General features: G+C 38.4%; 2 protein-coding genes across 5 annotated transcripts in view; both read right to left on the bottom strand.

Moving 5' to 3' along the window:
• The window catches only part of LOC131690264 (SLIT-ROBO Rho GTPase-activating protein 1-like), a 417,012-nt gene that overhangs the window by 153,942 nt on the left and 242,112 nt on the right, over positions 1-20,958 (bottom strand). The window contains exons 1-2 of one of the 4 annotated variants that reach the window (XM_058975899.1): positions 2,733-2,815; positions 1,773-2,466 (exon numbers count right to left, since the gene is read on the bottom strand). The exons of 2 other annotated variants lie outside the window; for them this stretch is intronic. In XM_058975899.1, coding sequence (XP_058831882.1) covers positions 1,773-1,848 — 76 coding nt within the window. In that variant the 5' untranslated portion in view covers positions 1,849-2,466; positions 2,733-2,815. Of the gene's footprint in view, positions 1-1,772; positions 2,467-2,732; positions 2,816-20,958 lie in introns of those variants that run through there. One more of the 4 variants, XM_058975898.1, reaches the window with a different exon arrangement.
• On the bottom strand, positions 12,449-13,618 carry LOC131690265 (uncharacterized). Its single transcript, XM_058975900.1, has 3 exons — positions 13,527-13,618; positions 13,097-13,459; positions 12,449-13,031 (listed from the first exon to the last, which is right to left on the bottom strand). The coding sequence occupies exons 1-3, from the start codon at positions 13,614-13,616 to the stop codon at positions 12,855-12,857; spliced, it is 630 nt and encodes a 209-aa protein (XP_058831883.1). The 5' UTR covers positions 13,617-13,618; the 3' UTR covers positions 12,449-12,854.

Genomic DNA, 20,958 nt, shown 5'->3' with positions numbered 1-20,958 from the left:
ATTTACTTAGAGATTCCGATGACAATTTACGGCACAAGTTAGAAGGGAAAACTTAAGTGTATTCTACTTCATTGCGGTTATGTCTCTGACATTACCCGCCAACCATTTTTTATTTCGTATAAAAGAATATTTAGGTACAAAATTTTTAGAGCGTTGATCTTCTGGGAAAACGATCACGTACACAGAAACAATATTAATTCATTTAACTAATCGTCAAACTAAATTAATACATTGGAATTTTTTTTTTTGAGTTTAAAGATTTTAGTTGATCTGTGAAAATGCTGCAGATCAGCTGAAATCGTGTTCATCGTAAGGGTTTCGGGCAAAAGACCATTACTCCGCGAATTATTAATATTTCCAATGCTTGTTTTACACTGAAAAATGTAAATTGCTACATAGGTACCTTTAGCGAAACTCAAACATTCCTCAATTTGTTTCTCGCAAAAAGGTATGTAACATCAAGATCCAGCAAAGTTAAAAATAGATCCATGAATAGGTTTTGTGAAATTGTTCATGTGAAAATATTAGAACCATGCACAACTTTGCATATTATATGATGAACGTTCATTGTTTTGGGAAATATTTCACGCGCATGAATGGTACATCGTAACCAATATGTTAAAAATCAGAAAACAGACGGAGCGGACACGGATACATGAACAATATTCAGAATTTTATAAAATAGTTCACTGAAAAATATCAAGACTGCTTGATTTTGCGAGCTAATTCACAACCACGAAAACTCGATCATAATCAAGATGTAAGGAATCATGAATCAGTTCATGTCGTACAGTTGAACCACAAAGGATCTTCCTAAATCTATGAATAGTCTCCATTTGATTTACCTATAAGTTGTGAACTAGGTCATAGGCGGCAAAATATTTGATAATCACCGTGACTGAAATTCACAAAAAAACTAATTTCGCCACTAATAAAAACGTTATATAAGCGTTATGGAAGAAAAATTCAAAGTTATTATAAAACACATGGCTTTAGATCACGGTCTTGATTTCGTTATGCAAAAGTCTGAGTGTTCCAGAATTCATGTCACATTCACAATTTTTCGGAACACCTTTTCCGTATATAATGTCAACATATTTAGCATAAAATTTTTGAATTTTAGAAAAAAAAAAAATGAGATTTCACCAAGTTACAGTCCCTGAGAAAAAAATTAGGAAAGCAGTCTTCTCAAGTATCATAAGATCCCGCTTTATATAAAGCGTTTCTCACATGAGCCATTTTGTATGAGTACTGCAACTAGGTAGAATTTTTGAAAACGACTTTAGCCTTTGCCCCTGACCGCATATTTGTCTCGTTTTCTATAAGATTTCCTATCTCTATAGAGCTGATTTGCGATCGTCGGCAGTTAACTAAACTGAATATTACTGGAAACATATTAAACCTTTATCATTCCACACCTTTATCTAGTCAAAAGATTTCAAATTCATTTATCATGAAAAACATATACTCCGGGGCTAGGTCGGTCTGCCAGATACTGATCAGACGAGGTAAAAATGCAAAATGAAGTTATAGCCCATCATGCACAAAAAGTTTTGATCAAAATTTGTTCTTAGGGAGTCATATAACTAAATAAAAATAACGAAATGACTTAAATTAAGTACTCCAAAAACACGTTGAAATAAATACCCTTATCGCCTAAAAGAGATGAAATGTGACGGAAAAATGTCAAAGGAATACGCGTATAACATGCCCAACACCCGACACTTGATCAAGTCAATTGAATGCGTTCTTCTCTAATCACATATACAAACCTGGAAATACATCCCGAAACTCGGGACTCGGCTGATGAATCCATCCGTTTCGTTGCTGTATGATACACTGAAACATGTTGAGCTCGTTGACCTGCCGGTGTTTTCCTTACGCACAATAAACAAAAATTTAGAACAACTTTTCTTATCACTCTTCTTATTTGTGCACAACTCTCGTCCCACAAAGCTCCTTTTCCCAAATCGCTTACTATTTTTTCCAATTTCCACGGTTCTCAAAAATCAAAACAAAATCGCACTCTTATCAATAACACTCAAGCAGCTGCAGCTCGCTTCTTCGGCGGGACCAGGAAACTCTTCCTACACCGACGACTGCTGATCACTTTGGCTTATCACTATTGAGATTAGTTGGGCGAGTCGACTAATTTCTCCGGCAATAATGATCTCATTGCGTTTGGCCGACATTTTTCACCCGAACAGAGGTTATCACTTTTTAATCGTTGTAGGTAATTTTCATTCATAAGCAGCATATCAACCGGCCACCGGCTTATCTATCAGCTGTCGGAATAAGTTGCTTGTTGAATAATAATTTCACCGCTAAATTATCACCACACTAAAATATAAACACACTCGGTATGACCAATGACCTCTATTCCTCTATTTCTTCTTCACGACACTTTTCACCGCTGCGCGGGGCTGGATTCTGCTAGCTCTGTCGAAAGGTGGGAGAAGAAATACGCTGTGGGATAGAAGAAAAACGATCTGGTTATAAATCAGCTGCCCTCCGGCAGAAGGTCTCTTTTTTCGTTTGGTGCCCTTTTCCTTCATTCGATGGAACGAAACGAAACGATCTCTGAAACCTTGATCCAGTTTCAGGATCGCTCTTTTCACGAGAAACAACCAGTTATCAAAGTCTCCGATTCTATGGGGGGAAATATATTCTACAGCATAAAACAAGCTAATCGGAAATAAGCCATTTCACAGTTTTTTGTTTCGACTTCTAACCAGTAGGGTAAAGGAGAATCACAACGACGCCGCTGTCTTCGAACCGTGCACGGAGGAAGACAACACAAACAGCGCAACCGAAAGCCGGTACCGTCCGGAGTAGACTAAAAGGTCCCAGTCACGCCATCTCCCTATGCGAACGACGAGGCACTACGCGTGAGCATATACGACCAACAAGCGAGCAGTAGGTATGTGTATACATAAACAGAAGAGCATAGACCAACAAACCAAACCCAACCAACCCGACCGACCGACCCAAACCAATGTTGAATGGAAATCTCGCTTGCGTGTGTTCCATCCACAGCCCATCTCGCGAGTTTCGAGTCGCAATCCCATGTTCTCTTCTCCGTATCAAGCGAGAGCGTCGTGCTGAACGAAAAGCGATACGATTGCGGGCACACAGCACTTGACAGACAGACGGGCGGACATGCGGACGGACGGACGAATGAACGAAAGAAAGGAGCCAATAATGAAAATAATATTTTAATGCACGATCAAGTTTAAGGCACTCGTTTGCGCTCCTTCATTCTTCGCGAGCGCAACATGCATCAAAAGGCAGTTTTTCGTACCCCGGTGCGGTATCCGCCGTTGAGACTGACTGTGTGTCGATGTCAGTTATGTTGAAACAATAAAACATAAACTTGAATGAAGACACACGAAGTTGCCAACGAAACAAATAAAAAAAGTTGGAATACCTAAAATAGTGGTGACAAGAAACAAATGATCGTAAAAAACAAGCTCTTCATTTGGCTTCCTATTTACGTTTGATTGTTGTTGAAGGAAGCAAGGTTTGATTATTAGGGTGGGTGCTCCTATAGTTGAGGTGTACCAATAGTTGCAGTAGTGGGTTATACGCCTAACTAAGGTACCAACCATCAACAAATATTTTTTTATCGATTCATCGCACTAAAATTATGCGACAATAAAACTGTTATCCTTGAAATTTGCTCAAATAACTATTGAAAAAAATGATTTTCTTAGAATTTTGAGCTCCCTTGCACCTATAGTTGATGTAGCGTACCTATAGTTGCATGTCCCATAAGAAAGCAATGGGATTTGCAACAATAGGAACAGAAATTAGCGATTGCACCACTATTGGTACATGTGTTCCTATAGTGGTACATGCGGTTTTGAATACATAAATTGGTTATTAAGCCATCTTTATATTTTTCCTATGAAGTAGGGACTGAAAGCTTTCGTTTAATGTATTAACATTGCTCATAGGTCTATTAATCGATTTTTTATCAAAAGTTTTCCTTAAGCATGCGACTATTGGTACATCCACCCTACTACTTGTTTGCTCAAAACTCTGCACTTTGGTTCGATTTGTGCTCACGTACAGCAATAAAGGGAAGGCCTACTTGCGATTGTACATTCTATCACATACGATTCGGATTTGTCGTTGGCTTCTCGACAATGCATTCTAAAGAAAACCGGAATGAAAGTAAGACAAGAATATGTTTTTAGTGCACTTTTTCCGGGATGATCGCTGACTTCTAGAATCTTCGATAATGTTAGTAAACTATTTGAAACCACCAATCTCGATTAATCAAAACATCACAAAATTGTGTTATAATTTTGAACGACTGGAAATATATAGCGGGACTAAGTTTTTTTTTTAAATTTTCCATAACATAAAATATTATGCAAATTGCACTTCCAAAAGGGAAAAAATATAATACATTAATTTAGTTATTGGGGTCGCAAAATCGGCTTACATAAAGTTGGATTTTTGACTTTTGAATTCATCTCATCAGCAACTAGCATCATCTTGGGGCCCGTTAGATGCTAAAAATTATTTAGTACGGCATTGGCACCAGTTGGACATTATAAGCAAACAGTCACACAACTTGCGAAAAATGACTGAAGCAAGTTGCTAGTTCCGAGTGATATCTAGGGAAGCAAGCACAAAAGCCCCTGGTTTGCTGATCAAAAAAGATAACGTACTCATTGTATATGGCTTGTGAACCAAACGCTTGGCATTATGCAAAATTTTCTCCAACTTGAGGCTAAGATGTATCTAAACACTAGCACCCAAAATAGCGCTAGTTAGAGACTAAATTCAAACAGTCAGATGACACATATGAACTGCTCAAGCAACTGGTTGATCCTGAATGATGATCCGCGAAGCAAGGTACAGATTTTGGTAAAATTGCGCACCAGTGCTTCTGTTATTGCGTTTCGGGACATAACGCAGGACTAGCAAGTTGATTTAGGCGTTCATATGTGCCATGAGATTGTTTTTGTATTTAGTGTCTAACTAGTGCTAATTTGAGCATTAGTTTAGATGCATCGTCTTACATGGCCCCAAGTTGGTGCTAGTTACTGACGAGATAAACTAGAAACCCAAAAATCAAACTTAAATATAGGTATTGTGTCTTTTATGTGCAAATTGGTTTAGCTCAATTTTTTCCCTTTTGGGAATAAACATTGCACAAAACATACTCCCAAATCGGATAAAAATCCATTGACCAATGTGTGCACACTAGAGTGGCTCACGGTTGTATGGGAAAACTTCAAAATGATTTAAACTAGCGGGCACAGCACTTTTTGAGTTCCTTTTGTGGTCCCAAATGCCTGTGCAAAATTTGGTAGCGGTTGGTTGCTTCCCGGGTTTGCGCATTGCGTTCAAAGTTTGCATGGGATTTTATATGGGGAAATCAATTATTTTGCATTTTAATTGATAAAGATCCCTATTTCACTGATAATGAAAAACCAGCTACATAAAAATATAGTTCAAACCTTGGTTAACAACTTTGCCGAAGACCGTAACTAGCTACGAGTTTTCAAAAAATAGTTATAACGATTTTAAAACTTATGGTAAAATCCAAATGCAGAAATTGATTAGTTTTTCCAACACTGCCGGTGCACCACCGACATCGACATTAAACACTTAGATAAATGAGAATATATTCATCGCAGAGACTTGGTATCTTTGAATGAAATGTTCAAAATGAATTGCTGAATAAAATAGACGTAGTCAGAAAATGAAAAGAAGCGGGGGTGGGGGGGGGGGGGGTAGTGGCTTGTGTACTCCCCAGTCCCTTTTTAGATTGTTTTGTATAAGACAAAGAATCATTACGTCCTTGTAAAAGTCAACGATTGAAATTTCTTAATATTTTGATAGACCCAAATATGAATCATACTACAATCTTTGTTGTGGGAAAAAACATTTACAATATTGAGGATTTACACCTACAAATTTATGTTATTTTTGCTTGATGCAAAAACTAACTCAGGTCTGGAAATTGCGTTGGGTTCAAACCTGAAGTATATTGCTGGTCCACCAAGATCACCTCTGTTTTGCGTGAACCTAACTCAATTTCATCAAAAAACCCTTGTTTGAAGTAACTATTCTGGTTTCGTTCTTAGATTCTCAAACGAAAACTTCAATAAAAACAATTCCGAGACTTCAAGGAATCTAAGGATATGCCTTTTTGCCTTTCTCATATAGAAAGGTTATGCAATCACTCTGAAAAACGTCAACCTAATCCCGGCCCGGAGGGCCGAGTGTCATATCCCATTCGACTCAGTTCGTCGAGATCGGAAAAAGTCTGTATGTGTGTGTGTATGTATGTATGTGTGTGTGTATGTGTGTGTGTATGTGTGTGTGTATGTATGTGCGTATGTGTCAAATAATGTCACTCATTTTTCTCAGAGATGGCTGGACCGATTTGCCCAAACTTAGTCTCAAATGAAAGGTGCAACCTTCCCATCGGCTGCTATTGAATTTTGGATTGATCGGTATTCTGGTTCCGGAATTACGGGTTTCAGAGTGCGGCCACACAGAAATTTCTCATATAAACTATAGGAAAAATTAAAAACTGAATTTTTATTTTTGATGCTAAATGTGTTCAAGGTGCATGAAACGTCGAGATTTGATGCAAACTCGAAAAAAAATTTGACTACGATTCACTTTTTTGGATTTTGGCACATTTTTGCCTTTCTCATATAGAAAGGTTATGCAATCACTCTGAAAAACGTCAACCTAATCCCGGCCAAATTTTTTTTTCGACTCGTTTAGGGTTTCTGGATTTTAACAGGGGCGTAGTTGATGGTTTACGGAGAGGGGTTACACCCCCCCCCCTCTACTGTTCGCGCCCCTCCTTTAAAAATCTCCTTAAATCACCCCTCAGACCACCACCCCATCCAGCCCTCATACCCCTCCCTTTCAACCCCATCATCTTTAAACCACCACTATATCACAAAGCATACCAATTTAAGCTGGGGAGTCGTTCGTTCATGGGACTTTCGCCCTCCTCACATACCCACCCCCGCATGACAAAATGAGTTAGCAAGCAGATAACATTGATCTAATGCTGATTAGGCTAATGAAGTATGATATTTTTTGTTTCAAGTGTTTCACCGTCGACACGTAGCTCATCAAGTTCGTGGCTGGCATGCCATTGTGTATAAGTGCAAAGTGTACTAAGAATGTAATGGACATTTCCACGATTATGTTGAACATAAAAAGTCTCCGTGCGATAGTTTAGAGAAATGAGAAAGGCACAATTGCACCGCTAGGTGGATTAAAACAGGTTTTTTTTTAAATTCTGACTCTGAACGGCTAAGAAATAGGGTTTTAAAATATGTAAAACTTATAAACAGTTGTACCATTTTAAATGGGATAACAGTAGAGCCCTTAAATAGTAGCACTCAAACACGTAAGATTAATTTTTAATTCAACGGTACAAACCTGCGTTGAAGATGTGCTCCTTATGTTATACTAAACTATCTAAAAAGGGAACTGGGGAGTACACAAGCCTCCCCCCTCCCTCTTCTTTTCATTTTCTGATTACGACTGTGTTATTCAGCAATTCATTCTGAACATTTCATTCAAAGGTACCAAGTCTCTGCGTTGAATATATTCTCATTTGTTCAAGTTTAAAGTATCGGTGTCGTGGTGTACTGACACTGTTGGAAGAAATAATTAATTTCTGCATTTGGATTGAACCATAAGTTTTAAAATCGTTATAACTATTTTTTGAAAACTCGTAGCTAGTTACCGGTTTCGACAAACTTGTTAACCAAGGTTTGAATTATCGTTTTATAAACCTGGTTTTTCATATTGAGTGAAATAGCGATCTTTAATAACGTAAATGCAAAATAATTAATTTCCCCATATAAATCCCATACAAACTTTGAACGCAATGCGCAAACCCGGGAAGCAACCGACCGCTCCCAAACTTTTCACAGGCATTTGGGACCACAAAGGGAACTCAAAAAGTGCTGTGCTAAAAAATGTCATTTTCGAGCCACTCTAGTGCACACGAATTGTGTTACAGTTTGGTCTTAATGTCGAATTGGTGCAAATTTGGTGTTATTTTGGATCTATCGTCATACTGACATTAAGTTGATGCTAGTTACTGATGAGATGAATTCGAAGCACAAAAATTCAACGGCTCCATGTACAAATTGAATCATTTTTTCTTCTTCTTTGGGAGTTCTTTTTTCCCAGCGTAGGGCGTTTGGATCCCAAGCACAAAAACAAGAGATTGTTTTCAAAAATCAACTAAAAATAAACATTCAAAAATGACAAACAAAACCAAAATGAAATGCAGAAAAATTTGGGAAAATCATAATGAACAAAAATCTTAGGAACTAAAGAAGATAAATGAAGTTTTAAAAATACTGAAAATATTGGAACATTGAATTGTTAATGAACTTTAAAAAGCATTCAACAACAACAATTAATAAAATGAATGGCATTTTGATCCAATACGTAATCAAATTGAATTAAATTTCTTAAAAACGACCAATGGAATACAATTATCAACAATTAGAATACACATGTATAAAAGTCAGTGAAAACGCATAAGGGACTATACCAGTGCACAGTGGTCCAGAATGTGAATTTAGCAGGAATTTTAACTTTTTGCTAAAATTAAATGACTTATCCTTACAATATGTTTGAGAAAGTTTTTGTACTTTGCAAGGCTTTGCTTTTTGTTTAAACTTATGCTAGGGTGGTGCCAATTTTAGCAATATTTAAAATTGAATTTTTTAAAGATTCGAGATAGAGCTTTACTGTCTTCGATGAAGTTGTAGAGCAACACATTTTAGACAAATTTGCTGAAGACGCGAAGCTCTAGCTTTTATACTTTCCATTGCACGAGAAATCCAAATGTAAGCTTTAGGGTGTTCTTTAAAAAAATGGTTTTATTCTTTAACTTTTGTAGTTTTTATTTTACACTAAAGTACGCTTTGGACAAATTGAAGATTATTTTAGGGCGCATAAATTGCTTAAAACACCAACTACTAAACTTTTTTCGTTTCAAAACTATGAGAACTTTTATATAAAAAATGTAACTTTTTCAAATAACAAAATCTTCGATTAGGGCACTTAACATTATATACTGTTACTGTCATATGAAATAGCATACTTTGTAGTATAGATCATCAAAAAATGGCAAATACGATATTTTTTATAACTTGCAATATTTACTAAAAAAATAGTTCATTTTTAGTAAAAAGTGTATATAACTTTCTAACGAGTGAAATATTTCTAAAGTGATCTTAATGAAAAATCAAAACTGCAAAAGTTATACAAAGAAACCCATTTTTTAAGAAACACCCAATTTTTTTAGTAAGTTTTTTGTAAAATGAAAAGTACACGACATAGAGTTTCAGTATCTTCGACAAAGTTTTTTAAAATTTTATTTTCTTCAATATTCATAAAAACGAAACTATATTTTTTATGTTTTGAAAGTAATTTAAACATATTGCAAAGAGTCAATTCATGAAAAACCAAATTTTTAATATAACTTTTTCAGTTTTCATTTAAACTAATAATTCAATTTTTTTTTTGGTCTTTTGGCTTAAGTGCCAATACCTTATTTAGGATTATTTAGGAGGATATGGTGGTATCCAACGGGGAAAAACGATCGGAAATGGTGAGTGAAGCTAAGCAATCATGTGAAAAAAATTCCCCACCCAGAGGCGAGACTCGAACTCGCAACCTTTGAGACTCCGGCCCAATGCACTAACCCTTAGGCTATCCCTGGGTATGGTGACATCCCAGAAAGAACATATGATTATCCCACTGGCGACGGTGATAGTACCCTGCCTGCAAAGCGAGGAATCACACACAACGGCAGCTGATCACCCCAACACATTTGATCTATTTAATTTCCACGCTAGATACCAAGGCCCAGGTTTTTATAATCGTCTGATGTCTAATTTTTAGTTCATTATCCATCGTACTTCGGTGGGTGACAGAGCTAATGAAGACTGTCGATTTCTGGTCCCTTGCCCAGTGAACAGAGGTATGACGGGAGCGAACCCGCCCATTCGAATTAAACTAATAATTCATTTTTTTTTTGGTCTTTTGGCTTAAGTGCCAATACCTTATTTAGGACTGGTGGTATCCAACGGGGAAAAACGATCGGAAATGGTGAGTGAAGCTAAGCAATCATGTGAAAAAAATTCCCCACCCAGAGGCGAGACTCGAACTCGCAACCTTTGAGACTCCGGCCCAATGCACTAACCCTTATGCCAGTGGGATAATCATATGTTCTTTCTGGGATGTCACCATACCCAGGGATAGCATAGGGGTTGGGAATCGAACCCAGACGTACAAGGCAATCGATTTACCAACTACGCTGTGCCCGTCCCCTGTCTCGATAGTTATTACACTCCAGTTTGTGGCCCTTCTTGAAGATATGAGAGCATCCCACCAATCCAAAGCCATTTTTGCTTCCACCCAGATCATCCCGATTACGCTATCATTGCTTCGAACAGTCGATCATTCCCGACTTTGAGAAGTTTGACCGGGATTCCGTTCTCCCGGACGTCCCTACCGTTTTTCAGCACTCGTTGACAAAATTAGAACCGTTAAGAGCAATAAAAATGGGAAAAACTAGCACAGTAGTGGAAGAAAATCTAGAAACAATAATAAAATTGTTAAAATTCAAAGATTAAGAAAAAATTGAAGAATTGCAAAACAGAATAGAAAATTGAAAAATCTAAATATAATAAAAAAATGAATTTGAAAATATTTTAAAATAGAATAAATATCTCATTGATAGTCTGCTTCCATCCAACGGGGACATCGGTCACGAATAGCAAACCGGAGGAATATACCGTTAACCATTCGCGTTAAGTACATGTGCCCTGTGCCATAGAAGCTCAAATACCGTTAATCTAGTTTCTGTGCTATAGAAGTCAAGTACCGCTATTCTCGTTCCGACAGTGACGATTGTATCGATCGAGATGATCTTCAGTGATAGTGAGGAGATTTCTTCGCGGTGTGTCTGCATTGGCACAGTGGATTTTCGTGGTAACAAACTTAGACCACCCATACGAGTAGTAGAGCGCTTGCTGAAAGATAATATGTATCTCAAGCAAACTGATGTTAGTTCTATTCAGTTTCACCATGTACGTAATGTTGTACTGATAGGAATCAACAGTAATCACTTAACCGAGCAATTTATTTCCGTTAACAACTATGTTGAGAGCGACAATGCTAGGGTCAAGATCCTGCTGTATTATAAAGATAACACAATCGAGGTACGACTGCATGATCTTTCTCCGCATACACTTGATACCATTATTTGCCAGTTCGCAATACGAAGAAGTTCTTTCCTAAGATGATAAATGGAGAAACTTCTACCCAGGCATCAACAACAGTGTTCGAGTGCTTAGAATATGTAATCCTGCAACATAAGTCTACCTGTGCGCAAACGACGCTGTGTGCTATGATAATCAGTATCCCACTTGTCAGTACTACAAACAATCTGCACACTACTGGAAAACCCTGTGATGGTTCACCAAAGAAAAAATACCTACAAAAACTAAAACAAATACACCGGCCTCTTCAAATAATTCACAAATTGTTGCCAAACTACCAATACACGTTGAACCATAAACGAATACTAAATTATTACTGGGAAACTTGGACAAATTGCAAATAATAGTAAATATAAAAAGTACACATGTTGAAATATTCGAAAAAAGTAAAACAAGAAAATCAAATGTAAGATATAAAACTGAAAAATAATGTATCGAATGACAATATAAAAGGCCTTCCAAAGTTGAAAAATGGGGAAAATTTATCATCTGATGAAAAATGGAAAATTACAAAACAGGAAGAAAAATAGAAACATTGAAACCATAGAGCTATTGAACAGAGTAAAACTAGAATGGCTCAGAAAAAACAATCAAAAATTAAGACAAATACAAACAATCCAAACGTAGATGTATTTATTTAATTAATTAAAAGAATAGATCAAAAACTGTAAATAAATGTAAACATTCAAAAATTTAAAGCAAGCAAGAAAATATTAAATAAATGATTTTTTGTTACATTATAAAAACGAAAAAAAATGGAACAAAAAAAAATTTTTGTATCAGTTTTCATCTAAGTTTTTTGGTATTAACTTAAAATTTTTGAAAACATTTGAAATCTGGATTATTTAGTCTTCGTGCACAATTTGGTCTTGGCGGCTCGTATGCAGTGAATATTGAAGATCTTAATCGGCAGGTATAAAAAATCGGAAGATCATAAATACGGAAGTTGATAAAAAACGCGTCGTATATAATACTGCGTGTACTAAATTTGAATACCCGTTGTTAGATGTGAAATTTAAAACCAACTACGGACGTATCAATAAACTCAGATTTTAGCCTTACCGTCTAGCCTAGGCAAAACGCATTGTGCGATATGAACCCTGCTATAAACTAATCTAAAAGCGATAAAACACACACGCAGCACTGTAGCTGCAGTGGCATAATGCGTTTCGTGCTGCATTGTTTACATGCCGAGAGGGCTTCGCTCAGCCGGTGCATTTTTCCAGCCTTCCAACAAGCTCCAGTGAGTTCGGTGGAGTCTTTTCAATGAAAGTGGATTGCTCTTGCTGCCAGTGCCACGGGTTGAGCATTGTTTGTTTCCATTTTTATCGCTGTTGTTATTGCTATTCAAATTCAACTATCAACGATAGAAAACAAATGTGGGAAATGTTTGGAACTTGGATGCTTTTATATAGTTTCTCTGGCGCCATCCATGGTTCGCTGAAAGGTTTTATCGAGCTCCGGTTGGTTATGAAAAAAATTGATTCAATGGTTGAATTCTAAGAAATACCATATTATTTATTGAAAATATGCTCCATTAGGTTGCTGTCATATTCATCCCATCGAAAGATCCACGATGCCGACTGCACGAGCAGATCCGAAAACCTGCGAATACATGACGGTTTGGTTCTTCTCGTTATAGTAGTGCATATCCAGCCTGTAATCTCCGGCCGGAAGGAACTTTGGTGCCATCGATTCATCGATGATGAAGTTATCCAACTCGATCACTCCCTATGCGAATAATAATCATTCTCAACTTTCAACTATTAAGACGCGAGAAACCATTTGCTACCCACCCTAAAGGGACATCCATTCTTGATCAGCTTGGGTTGATTCTTTTCCAAAATCCCGATAAGATATATGGCGGTTCGATCGAAACCGACAGCCCCCGCCTGATTGCCGCTGTTGTACTTCTTCAGGGTGGCGCAAACATCGAAGGTTGTGTCCATCAGCAGCGGCTGATAGGTGACCTGGTATTTGTAGTACATGGCAAAGGTCAGATAGAGCTGATCGATTTGATCGACCGTTACGGAGAACAGCATCTTCGACGGTTGGTTCCGGACCAGTTTCAGTCGGCAGGTCACGTTCCAGGCCACCTCGTACGGCAGGTTGATGCAGACGGCTTTGGTGAACCGGATCTTGTACGTCGTGGGTTTGGCCTATAGTAGGTGGGAGGTTTCGCGATGAATCAGAGTGCTTAGTTGTTAATTTTTGTTCGTGAATTACCTCATTATTCCCTTTCGATTTCTGAGATACAGTAGTTTGCAGGAAAATTACAAACAACGCGAATAATACAAGTGAATAAGCTTTCAGCATTGTCGATCGTTACTGGGCACTGGTTCGCTGGTCAGTGGATCCAGTTGCCTATCCGACCCGTTCTAACAACTGGGTCATTAAATAGTGATTCTGGTAATGCTTATCTAACATCGCCTAGAGTAATTATTTGTCGAAAAATTAGAGATGCCTACTTACTTAATGATCCAAGCGTTCTATGGAGCAAGTTTTTTTTCACTGCTGAACCTCATGTAATGTTTTATTCATAGATTACACGTAATAATGCTTATCATGTTCGGTAAACGATCTCGGGTATTTTAATCGACTGTGGTCCACTAGGAGATTAACAACAGGCGATTATCTTTCTCCGGACAAAACTAGCGTAGAGTCCGTGTGGCATCCGATGGGTTGAAGTATGTTTTCAAACATTGATCCATTTGGTTCCTGTTCCCATATCATTAGAAGCGACTGAATGGAATAAAGTATGCCCAAATGGAGTCCTCGTAGCATCCAACAAAAATGGCATTCCAAACTCACGTGAAATGCCTCATGCATGCATGCTTGCAAATAGTGTCTTCACAGTCCATATGAATGTTCATAAAATAGACAGAATATAGGTCATGTTTCGGCATTTTTGCCGCAGAATAAATCTATCTATATATAAAAGTCAAAGTTTGTTTTTTATATGATTTATAGACTCCCAAACGGCTTAACCGATTTCCGTAAAAATTTGCACACAGTAGGTATTTGGTATGGGGCGTGTTTGTGTGCTATTAGCTGGAGATTATCTGCCCGCCAGATGGCGCTTTGGAACAAATTGTGTTTTCCTCCTATTTCACAGAGTGTCGCAGCAACGCGCGATGGGTATTAGCTAGTTATCTATAAAAGCCAAAGTTTGTATGTATATGATTTATAGACTCCCAAACGGGTTAACTGATTTCCGTAAAAATTTATACACAGTAGGTATTTGTTATGGAGCGTGTTTGTGTTCTATTGATAGGGAATTATCTGGCCGGCAGATGGCGCTTCGGAACAAATTGTGTTTTCTTCCTATTTCGTTGAAAGTCGCAGCAACGCGTGATGGGAATTAGCTAGTAACTTATATTATAAGCTATTGGTGATTTATATCATACTGTGGCAGATATGGGTTCCCACTCATAATCGGCAGTGATGTAAACTCCTATCGCATAATTTGAGACAGCTCAGATATCGACTTGAGAGGCGCTGAATTGATGGAATACACACGTAGAACGGCTCTGTGTATACTTAATGTAGGAAGGTGCCGAATATTTGGACGATCTGGTAGAAAAGAGGTGTTCACTGTAACTTTCTGCTCTGACATAATTATTAAAGTGTTAGCAAACTGGCTCGTGTCGAACGAACTCGAACCGGGATCAGAAATCGACTGTCTTCAATGGCTCTGATACCCATCGAAGTACGATGGATAATGAACTAAAATCGGACATCAGGCGATTGTAAAAACCCCGGCATTGGTATCTAACGGGAAAATTAAACAGATCAAATGTGGTGGGAGCTGCGATTGTATGTGTTCTCCCTCTAGAGGCAGTGGTACGATTCATATCGCCTATGCAATAATCATGTGTTCTTCCTGAGACGTCATAATAGCCCAGGGATAGCATAAAGTTTTGTGCGTTGGGTCGGAGTCCTAAAGGTTGCAGGTTCGAATTCTGCCTCCAGCGGGAATTTTTTTCACATAATTGATTTCGTTTAACTCACCATTTCGATCTATTTACCTTGTTGGATACCACCAAAAAAGTCTTAAAGAATTAATTGTGAAAAAGTTATGTATCGCAAAGCTCACAAAAATGCTTTACGAGGCTCTAAGCGAAGTCACTGGAAAAAACCTGTAAGTCTCAGCGAACGAGGCTAATAGATTGAAGAAGTCACTTTCGGAATCGAATAGTTTTTAAGTCAGTTCAAGCTTCCATAGCTTTGGTTCAAGAACCGTATTTCCATAAAGGAAACTGCTATGTTGGAAAGCTACTTAACCCCGTCTTCGTAACTTTCAATAAAAATGGCATGACAAATACACGTGAAATAAGTCGTGCATATATATTTGCGAATAGTGCTATTGACGCATGTCTTATATCCGACCGCACAACTCGCGATATTTTTGCCATAACAACATAAGCAAGAAATACATCTATTGTTCGGCATATTTGCCGCATAATAAACAATCACCTTCTGATGATTACAAAAGGGTTGTATCATACTGTGTCAGAAATGGGTTTCCTATCCTATCGCATAGTTTGGGGCAGCTCAGGTATCAATTTGAGAGACATCGAATTGATGGAATACTTAAGTAGTATAAATCTGCACATACTTAATGCAGGAAACAGCCCAACATTTGCACGAGCTGACAGAGAAGAGGTGTTAGATGTAACTCTCTGCTCTGACGGTATTACGCATGAGTTAGCAAACTGACTCGTACCAAACGAGCTCGAACCGTCGTTATCTGATCATAAGTACATCGTCTTTGATCATTTGAACATCTCGTTAGTCACATATCGTTATCCCGAATCTACGAATTGGGACCTCTGCGAAGAGGGTTTGACGACTAGCTTTCATGGGTATCTTCCGACAATTGAATCACCAAGTTACTTGGATGAGGTCGGGGATAAAACAAGCTCACTCATAGTAGCAGCATACCAAGAGGCTTGTCCGCTTCGAGTTATGCGTGCTTCAAGAGGAACACCTTGGTGGAATACCGAACTTGTTCGACTCAAAAAAGTTATGTAGAAGAGCTTGGAATCGCAGACGCAGGGACGGGTCAGAGGCATTTAGGTTGGCTCGCAAAGCATACAGAAATGCCTTTCGATCCTCTGAGCGAAGTGGTTGGAAAAGCGTCTGCACAAATGTCTCAAGTCTCAACGAGACTAGCAGATTAAATAAGTTACTTTCGAAATCGAAAGACTTTCATGTCAGTTCGATTAGAACTGCTAATGGTGAATATTCGTCTGACGAAGATGTAGTAGTCTTTTTGAAAAACACTTTCCAGGCTGTACGGAGCCATCACTGACGACTGCCCTGAGTTCTTTTCAGGTAGTTCTGATTCTTGGGCATTTGCTCGTAGAATTGTGACAACCGAATCGATCAAATGGGTGATTGAAAGTTTTGCTCCGTAGAAGTCTCCGGGAAAGGATGGAATCATTCCAGTTCTACTACAAAAAGGATATGAAAAATTTAAAAAAAAATTACTTGTGGTCTTGTAACAGCATACATTCCATTAGCGTGTCGTGAAATAACTGTCAAATTCATTCCCAAAGATGGCCGCGTCACTTATGAGGAGGCAAAGAGCTTTAGAACGATCAGTCTGAACTTCTTCCTTCTCAAATTAGTGGAACGTTTAATCGACCACTACATTCGGGATGTTAGCTTGGGCGACCACCCGCTGCATGTAATGCAACATGCATATCAGCGGGGAAGTCTACTACCACCCTGTTACACAATGTTATCTAGAACATTGATAAAGCTTTTTCACAAAAACAATCAAGTATAGATGTTTTACTTGATATTGAAGGTACTTTTGACAACGTGTCTTTCGAGATCATCGAGTACCTTCATATGTCACGAACTGGATACACGCAATGCTTAGCAACCGACATCTGTGCTTATCGTAAAGACAAGTAGAGATAAGGAAACTGAGTGTCTGCGGATTCCTCAAGGTGGTGTGCTGTCACCACTTCTATGGAAACTTGTTGCCGATGGCTTGTTGAGGAATCTTAATGAGCTTGGGTTTCCGACATATGGTATCGCCGATGATTATCATATAATGATCACCGGTATTCGCATTAACACACGTTATCAATCGATGCAGCAAGACTTATGTGTTCTTGAGAAATGGTGTCTTAATGCTGGACTATCAGTTAATCATCGATGGTGCTTTTCACGCATCGAGGGATTACAACCGGAGCTCGACAGTTGCAGTTCTATGACTCTGAAATTATTGTCGCAGATCAAGTGAAGTACTTTGGGGTAATTCTTGACTTAAAACTTAATTAGGCAGCTTCTATCGATTTCAGAATCAAGAAAGTTTTCATGGCCTTTGGTCAATGTAGGCGGGTTTTCCACAAACCTGGGGGATTCAAGACCAAGTACATTCAGTGGATCTACACAACAATTGCTAGACCAATACTGGCATACGGGTGCCTTGTTTGGTGGCAGAAGGGAGATGATATGACAATCCAATCGAAGTTAAGACATCTTTAGAAGCTGGTCTTCATGGCGATGACTGGTGCGTTCTCGACAACACCTACTGCTGCTTTAGATGCAATGTATGTGCTTCTTAAACAAAAAGCAGTCTTATTATCACTGGGCTCTGGAACAGTAGCCCAGTAGATCGTGCAACTAGCCACGCAAGACTGTGAACCCAAATGGTTACTTGGGATGAGTCTATACTTGCTACTTGTAATCTTGTATTCTGAAACGGATATGTATTTTCCCTTTTAAAACCTTCAATGTGAGAATTCCTCTTCGCGAAGAATGGCTGTTTGGAGAGATAACTGGAAGAATACATAATTTTGTTATACTAACAGTTCTTCGTTGAAAGGCCGAGCCGGTGCTGGTGTCCATTGTCGTGAAATAAGATTAGATTAATCTCATTCGCTTGGTGGATACTGTACTGTATTCCAAGCAGAAATCTTCGTGATTCTGTGTGGTGTACAATCGGCACTTCAACAGGGAATCTGCGGTAAAAGAATTTATGATTTCTCTAAAAGTCAGGTTTCCCTGAAATCACTTAGTTCGACAGATTCGAGATCGAAATTAGTAATCGCATGTCTAGCTCAAATCGAAGAACTTAGCATTTCAAATGCTATCTACCTTCTATGGGTAACCGGTCATTCCGGTATTACTGGAAATAAAAAAGCGGGCGAATCGGTTAGAGCGAGGACTGCGACTAACTTAGTTAGTCCAAAACCAGTTCTACCACTCTCGATAAGTTGGATATAGGACAAGATCCGCTCGTGGCCTGCATCCGAAAATGTCAACCATTGGCGTAGCTTGCAAACTTGCGTTCAAACCAAAACATAGGGCTCTCACTTGACATTACAAACTATATGGTCACATGGCTACTATTCAGCGTGCTGAGTATTAGTCGTATGATCTTTGTGAATTCGATTACGGAACTTCATATCATTTGATATGTAACAGCCCCGCAGTAATGCAATTGCTATTCCGAATTTTTGGTTCTCCATACATAGATTCACCCATGTACAGGGAACTGAAACTCAAGGATATGCTATTGTTTCGAGCCCGAGTGTGGTGAATATCCATAAAATTTGCTGGGGAAGTTCTGAGAACCACGTCGATTACAGAGAAAATACAGCAGTATTTTTTCATTGTCGAAAACCGAGTTTTGGAACTTCTGTCGAAAATGGGTTATATCACTTACAAAAAATCACGGCGAAAGTTTATAAATCTAATCCGGTTTAAGCGGAACCTAAACTGTAGCCATACTGATGGTTCATTCAGTACACCCAAAACCTAGGAAAAGAAAAAGAACCAAATTGTCATAGAGACATAACAATAGAGACTAAACCAAAAAACTATTGATTGTATTTTTTTCGCGAGTTGTCCTACTGGCGCAGTAGAAGTAGATTATCGGAAGGGCTCCCATCAGAAACACTCACTACAATTGCAGACGAGACGGGTAATGTCACCCATTAAAACACTGCTTAAGACCAATTGCAGCGGGCCGTAATTCTGAATGTGATGATATCCACTGTACGGTTCAGACATGTGCGGGCGTAGGGATTTCGCTATCGCGTATATCATCGCGAAGGACTCGAGTGTCTGTACGTAAACGTGTTCGATCGCGTGTGCGTTTGTATGTCGCATGTGCTAACGTGTATGTAAATTCGCGTGTGAAATATCTTATTTATAACCGTGTGCCTTGCGCATATTTGCGTGTGTTCTTGGATGATCGCGCGCGGATCGTGAATCTGATACTTATTTTTCGGTGTACGGGTCAGATGCTAGAATAAACTGAGATCTTCCATATCACTAAAGTTCTCAGTCGGGTCGCCATGGAAGGCGTTGTCCAGTGGATATGAGCTTTATTTTTTTTATCCATCTGCATGTATGGACCTAAGTAGCTAGAACGGAGATTAATGATTTCCGGACGTGACCGAATTATGATCGCGAGAATACGGACGTTTGTAGGTTCGCGTTTGAGACCGCGTTTGAAACTTCGTAAGTACTAAAACATTTATCTTATTACCGGGGTGTTATTAAATTTGCGCGATCGCGGGCGTAGGTGTGCGTTGTTGATCGCGAATGGCTTAAGCGTTGGTATATAAACGTGTTTCAAAAAACTATCGATTGTATATGCGATGGAAATATGAAATAATTTTGAGCGGCCTAAAATTAGCATTAACTATACCGCACACCTTACCATTATGTTCAGTTAAAATAAAATATTTCCAAAATTTAAGATTATGAAGCATCATAAATCCAACAAACTACCGAACGAAATGACTTTTTGTTTATAGTACTTGCTTGAATAAAATAACAGCTTTCTTTCCGACACCGATCACTAAAATCGTTGAAAACAAACGGAAAACAAAAAAGTTGAACATTAAACAGTTACCCGTCGCATTTTATTCGTGTTTACTGTAACTGGAAATGCTATTCAAAGTACAGCTATTTCTATTATGAGCATAGTGTGGATCGAGATGTTCCAGGCTGAGTGCCATGAGCTCAAACTGATGCGTTGTTTCATAGATGTGACTTCCAGAATTCAACCGTCCATGCGAGAAGTGGAACACATGTTGAATGAGAAACTGTGAATTGTGTATTAAGAAATTAAGTTGTACTTATTCAGCTCCAATATGTACGGAATGTGGCTTCGACACAATTGATCAATCGAACCAATGTAGATAACATTTGTTAGGAAATGTTTCAAACTAAATTCTGGCGTTTATTCTACTACATCAACAAGCACAAAAATGTCGATCAATGCACTTATCACACTTAACTGCACTCCTGCTACACTGATAACCTGTAAAGTCGTTTGCAAACAAAATGTTTTACAAGCCGACGACTCTGTACAAAGGAATTGTTTTTTTTTTAATTTTGATTATAGATATTTTAACCTTAGAGTCATTCGCCTCTTTGTCGGGTGAGAGAAATCTCTTTAGAAAAATCTATAACCCTATGTACGGAGTTGGGATTTGAACCCAGGTGATCTGCGTACAAGGCAATCGATTTACCAACTACGCTATCTCCATCCCCATCAAAAGAAATTCTTCAGGTTTTCGAAGACAAGTCAATCTCACGTGCAACTTTTCAATGTTTTGAAGGATGGCTATAAGTCGAAAAATAAAAGAAATGTGATAGCCCGTCGAAATGCCAGAACAAAGAA

This window comes from Topomyia yanbarensis, chromosome 3 (genome assembly GCF_030247195.1).
Source record: "Topomyia yanbarensis strain Yona2022 chromosome 3, ASM3024719v1, whole genome shotgun sequence".
In the NCBI taxonomy this organism is placed as follows: Eukaryota; Metazoa; Arthropoda; class Insecta; order Diptera; family Culicidae; genus Topomyia; species Topomyia yanbarensis.
This window is presented reverse-complemented; position numbering and strand designations above follow the sequence as displayed.